The 5,000-nt window shown below is 56.5% G+C and overlaps 2 protein-coding genes across 2 annotated transcripts in view; one reads left to right on the top strand and one right to left on the bottom strand.

Annotated features, from left to right (window-relative positions):
• Positions 1-2,892, top strand: part of EAH_00028580 (patatin-like phospholipase domain-containing protein, putative) — a gene marked incomplete at both ends in the record, with an annotated part of 3,049 nt that extends 157 nt beyond the window's left edge. The window contains 2 exons of the mRNA XM_013396300.1: positions 690-1,471; positions 1,689-2,892. Of these exons, the coding sequence (XP_013251754.1) occupies positions 690-1,471; positions 1,689-2,892 (1,986 nt within the window). The remainder of the gene's footprint in view (positions 1-689; positions 1,472-1,688) is intronic.
• Positions 2,893-3,780: 888 nt separating this feature from the next.
• The window catches only part of EAH_00028590 (Axonemal dynein intermediate chain protein, related), a gene marked incomplete at both ends in the record, with an annotated part of 6,116 nt that continues 4,896 nt past the window's right edge, over positions 3,781-5,000 (bottom strand). Inside the window, 2 exons of the mRNA XM_013396301.1 lie at positions 3,781-4,158; positions 4,787-4,990. Coding sequence (XP_013251755.1) covers positions 3,781-4,158; positions 4,787-4,990 — 582 coding nt within the window. The remainder of the gene's footprint in view (positions 4,159-4,786; positions 4,991-5,000) is intronic.

Raw genomic sequence — 5,000 nt, forward strand, 5'->3', positions numbered from 1 at the left:
TCATATATATATATATACATATAATATATATATATATATATATATATTATGTATATATTACATATATATATATATATTTATATATACATATATTTATATATATATATTATATATTTGTGTGTATATGTTTGCAGGTATTTCCGTTCTTGGAGGGTCAGTTTGTGTCTCGTTTTATTTCTTCAGCTGATTTAATTGAGTGTCTCCTCGCGAGCTGCAACATACCTTTTTATCTGTCTCCTTGGCCGACTATTACATGCAGAGGCAGACAGGCTGTCGACGGCTTCTTCGCAACAAAACATAAACAATTTGGCTGTCCAGACACTGGAGCATTCAGAGATGTTAAGGTGCTTCGCTTACTCTTGCTCCTCCTGCTGCTCCTCCTGCTGCTCCTCCTGCTGCTCCTCCTGCTGCTGCTGATGCTGCTCCTGCTGCTGCTGCTGTTGCTGCTCTTGCTGATGATGCTGCTGCTGCTCTTGCTGCTGATGCTGATCCTGCTGCTGCTGATGATGATGATGTTGATGATGCTGGCGCTGCTGCTGGGTCTCCTTATGCTGCTGCTGCTGTTCCTAAGGATGATGATGCTGATGCTGCTGCTGCTAAGGCTGCTGCTGTGACCCATGTTGCTGCTGTTGCTGCTGGTGCTGCTGCTGCAGTGTGTAGGGCTTTGGTGTTGCTGCTATTTGCTGCAGGTTGTGCCTTTTTCTGCTGCTACTGTTCGTGTCTCCGCAAGACCAGGCTGCTGCATCAGCCCTGATCTGCAGCAGCAAGATGCAGCAATTTTATCTTTCCTCAGGGCCAAGCACAGGCTACGAGTTCGAGCAGCAGCAGCAGCAGCAGCTGCTGCTGCTGCTGCTGCTGGAGCGGGGGATGCTGCCGCTGCTGGACCGGAGGGACCACGCGAAGAAGCGCCTTGCACCTGCACAGCTGTGGCTGCTGCCGCTGCTGCAGCTGCTGCAGCTGCTGCTGCTGCTCCTTCTAGTTCCCCTTCGGCTGGTCCTCAGCAGCAGCTCAAAACAGCAGCATCTGCTGCAAGCAGCAGCAGTAGCAGCAGCAGCAGGACAGCAGGAGCGTGGCTTTTGCTGCGGCCGTCGGCGGCAGCAGCGCGTAACCAGAGGCAGCAGCAGCAAGCGGCAGCAGCAGCAGCAGCAGCTGCTGCTGCTGCTTCCTGTCCCCGTTGCTGCCCCTTAGGTTTGGTTTGCCCTCCGCAGCAGCTAAGTTATTATTACTGCACACCAGGAGACGCAAGCTCTCTCTCCGGTACTGTGGCTGTTGCTGGTCGCTCCTGTCTCCCTGGCCTCTGCAGCAGCAGCAGCAGCAGCAGCAATAGCGGCAGCAGCGGCTGCTGCTGCGGCTGCGCGAGTTTGCTGCAGCTTAAGAGCAGCACACAGGAGCTGCTGCAGATGGCTTTGGAGCCCGCAGCACCGAAAGAGATGGAGGAACTCTTCGACCTAGGAAGGGCCGACGCTTTCAGGTGCTGCTGCTGCTGCTGCTGCTCTTGCTGTTGCTGTTGCTGCTGCTGCTGTTGATGCTGCTGCTGGTGTTGCCGCTGCTGGTGTCGCAGCTGCTGCTGCTGTTGCTGCTGCTGCTGTTGCTGCTCCTGGTCTTGCTGTTACTGTGCCTCCAGCTGCTGTTGCTGCTGCTGCTGTTTTAGGAATTGGTTGCTGTTGTTGCTGCTGCTTCTGCTGCAGGTGGGTGGTTCTGGAGTACATGCGCTGCGAGGAGACGCTGTACAAGCGGGCAGGTGCTGCTGCTGTTGCTGCTGCTGCTGCTGCTGCAGCAGGGAGCGAGCCTGCCTCTCCGCGCTCACGTGCTGCTAGCGCAGCCGAGCCAGCAGCAGCAGCCAATGCAGCAGCAGCAGCAGCAGCAGCAACCAAAGCAGCGCCAGCAGCACCAGAGGAATCTGCAGCAACAGCAGCAGCAGCAGACACAGTGGTGGCGACGGAAGCAGCGGCAGAGACAATCCGCAGCAGCAAAGGCGAACGAGCCGGTGCTGCAGCATCCCCCAGCCGATGTGCCAGCAGCAGAACGCAACAGGAGCCGCAGCAGCAACAGCAGCAGCAGCAGCAACAGCCGGACCATGGACACCAAGAGGATCAGACACAGCAAGAACCAGCACACGAGCAGCAACGGGAGCAGCAGCTGCAGCATAAGGAGCAGCAGCAGCAACAGAAGCAGCAGCAGCAGCAGCAGCAGCAGCAGCAGCAGCAGGCGCCACATGGGGTGTATATGGAGCAGTTTCTAAGGCGTGTCGACCTCGGTGTGGAGTTCTGCCACATCTATAGTCATGCGCATCACTGGCAGCAGCAGCAGCAGCAGCAGCAGCAGCAGCAGCAGCAGCAGCAGCAGGAATGTAAGCAGAAGCACCAGGAGCCACTGGCGCAGCAGCAGCAGCAGCAGGAGGAGCAACAGCAGCGGCAGGAGGAACGCGAGCAGATGCACCAGGTGGCACAGGCGCAGCAGCAGCAGCAGCAGCAGCAGCAGCAACAGCAGCAGGAAAGCCAAGAGCTACAGCAGCGGGCTCCAGACGAACCCCAGCAGCAGCTGCAGCAGCAGCACCTGCAGCAGCAGCTGCAGCAACACGCAGTGCCGGAGTCAGGTCGACAGCAGCACAGGGAGGGACAGCAGCAGCAACAGCAGCACCAGATTGAGCAGCAGCGAGTAGGGCATCATGAAGGGAACCGTATACAGCAGCAGCAGCAGCAGGATAGCCAACAGTTACAGCATCAGCAGCAGCAGCAGCATCAGCATGAGCAGCAGCAGCATCAGCAGCAGCAGCAGCATGAGCAGCAGCAGCAAAAGAGAGACGGCGACAGTGAGGAGGTTATTTCTGGTGGGGCTGCTCGAAAGGCTGTTTGCGTTGAGGCTCTGCCTGGCTTTGCATCTATGAGCTGAAGCAGCAGCAGCAGCAGCAGCAGCAGCAGCAGCGGCAGCAGCAACAGCGGCTTTGTTGCTGCGGACCCTGCCAGGGAGGGATGCTCTTTTGGCTTGACGAGTTCTACTTCGCCCCGTGACAGCAGCAGCAGCAGCAGCTGCAGCAGCACCAGCAGCAGCAACAGCAGCTGCAGCAGCAGCTTGCCTATGGCTGTTGCTCCTGATGGTGCTACTGCTATTCATATGTGTTGTGTAGCTCTTTTGCAGCAGCAGCAGCGATATCTGTTTTATTACTTGAGGGCTGCTGCTGCTGCTCTGTCTCTGCCCTCAGTCTTGTCTAGTTAGTTGTTTGGTGTGCTGCAGCAAACGCAGCAGCAACTGCTGCAGCAAGTGCTGCTGCAGGAAACCGTGGGATGAACGGTGACAGCGGTGATTGTGTCTGCTAAAACTGCTGCTGCTGCTGCAGGATCTGTCGCAGCTGCTGTAGCAGGAGCTGCAGCAGCTGCTGCAGCAGGACCTGCAGCAGCTGCTGCAGCAGGATATGCAGCAGCTGCTGTAGCAACGGGCGCAGCTTGATTTGTCGCTAAGAAAAGACAGACTCATTGCAGTTATGCATTATCAATGGCTCTATCTACGCTGCTGCTGTTGCTGCTGCTGTTGCTGCTGCTGGGACTGCTGCTGCTGATGTTGCTGATGCTGCTGTTGCTTGGTTTCTCAGTTGTTGCAGCAGCAGCAGTAGCAGCATCCCAAGGGGTTGGCTGTTCCTCTTTTGCTGCAGCTCCTGCGTCGTCTTCACCCGTCGCTGCTTCTGCTGCGGGTTTTGCTGTTACTGCTGCCACTGCTGCTCCCGCTGCTCGTTGCTGCACTTGCTGCTGCTTGTGTTGCTGCTGCTTTTGCTGCTACTACAATCTATGGGTCTACAGCTTCGGCGCTGGATGAGGCTGTTTGGGTATCATCGTTCGTTGCTGCTTCTGAGTCTTCCGCTGCTGCTGCTGCTTCTGCTGCTGGGTCATCTGCTGCTGTTGCTGCTGGATCGTCTGCTGCTGCTGCTGCTGCTTCATCCGAGTGGTCTGCTGCTTTCTCTCCAGCAGCAGCAGCAGCAGCAGCAGCAGCTTCATCATTTGCCTTTTCTTCTTCTGCTTCTGCTTCGCTCTGTTCGTGTTGCTGCTGCTGCTGCTGCTCGTCGTTCTCTTGGGTCTGAGGTGTCTCTTCTGTAGTCGCGGCTTCTGCTTCTGCTGCTGCTTCTGCTGCTGCTTCTGCTGCTGCTGCTTGTTCTTCCTTTGGGATCTGCAAAGCGGCAGCAATATCGTTACTGTGCGGTTGCTGCAGTGTGCATTCCCTACGTTATTATGCTGCTCTTCTGCTGCAGCAGCACCTGCTGCTGCTGCTGCACTTGCTGCTACTGCTGCTGCTGCTGGTGCTCGCTTACAGCTGCTGCTGCTTCTACAAGTGCCTTCGTGGCGGCGCAGCAAAAAGAGAAAACCTTAGGGAGAGATTCTTCAGCCTGCAGCGTCGGCAAGAAAGGAAGCTGCAGCAGCAGCAGCAGCAGCAACAGCAGCAGCAGCGGCAACAGCAGCAGCAGCACCAACAGTGACAGAAACTCGTCCTGCTGCTGCCCCTTGCTTCTGCGGCAGCAAGAACGCCGGCAACAGCAGCACCGGCAGCACCAACAACAGCAGCAACAGCAACACCACCAGGACCAGCAGCAACAGCGACAGAAGCAGTAGCAGCTGCAGCACCAAGAACAGCAACGGCAGCAGCAGCAACAACAAAAACAACACCAGCAGCAACCGCAGAGCCGGCAACAGCAGCAATAGCAGCAGCAACAACAGAAATGACAGCAACAGCAGCAACGACAGCAGTAACAGCAGCAGCAACAGCAGCAGCAGCAGCAGCAAATGTTTATGTCTCTCACTTCTTGCTGCGCAGCTGATAGCTTCCTTGTAAGGAAGCCAACGCCTGCATGCAGTTCAGAGAGCAGCTGCTGCGTCCGCTGATGCTTCTGCTGCTCCTGCTGCAGCTGCTGCTTTGCTGCAGCAGCTTGAGCTTCTGCTGCTTCAGCAGGCAGGTCTCCTCGCACCACCCCGGAGCAAACAGAGGCAAACCTTCGCTCTTCAAGCTGCAGCAGC

Source organism: Eimeria acervulina, genomic scaffold, assembly GCF_000499425.1.
Source record: "Eimeria acervulina Houghton genomic scaffold, Eah_scaff252, whole genome shotgun sequence".
NCBI lineage: Eukaryota > Apicomplexa > Conoidasida > Eucoccidiorida > Eimeriidae > Eimeria > Eimeria acervulina.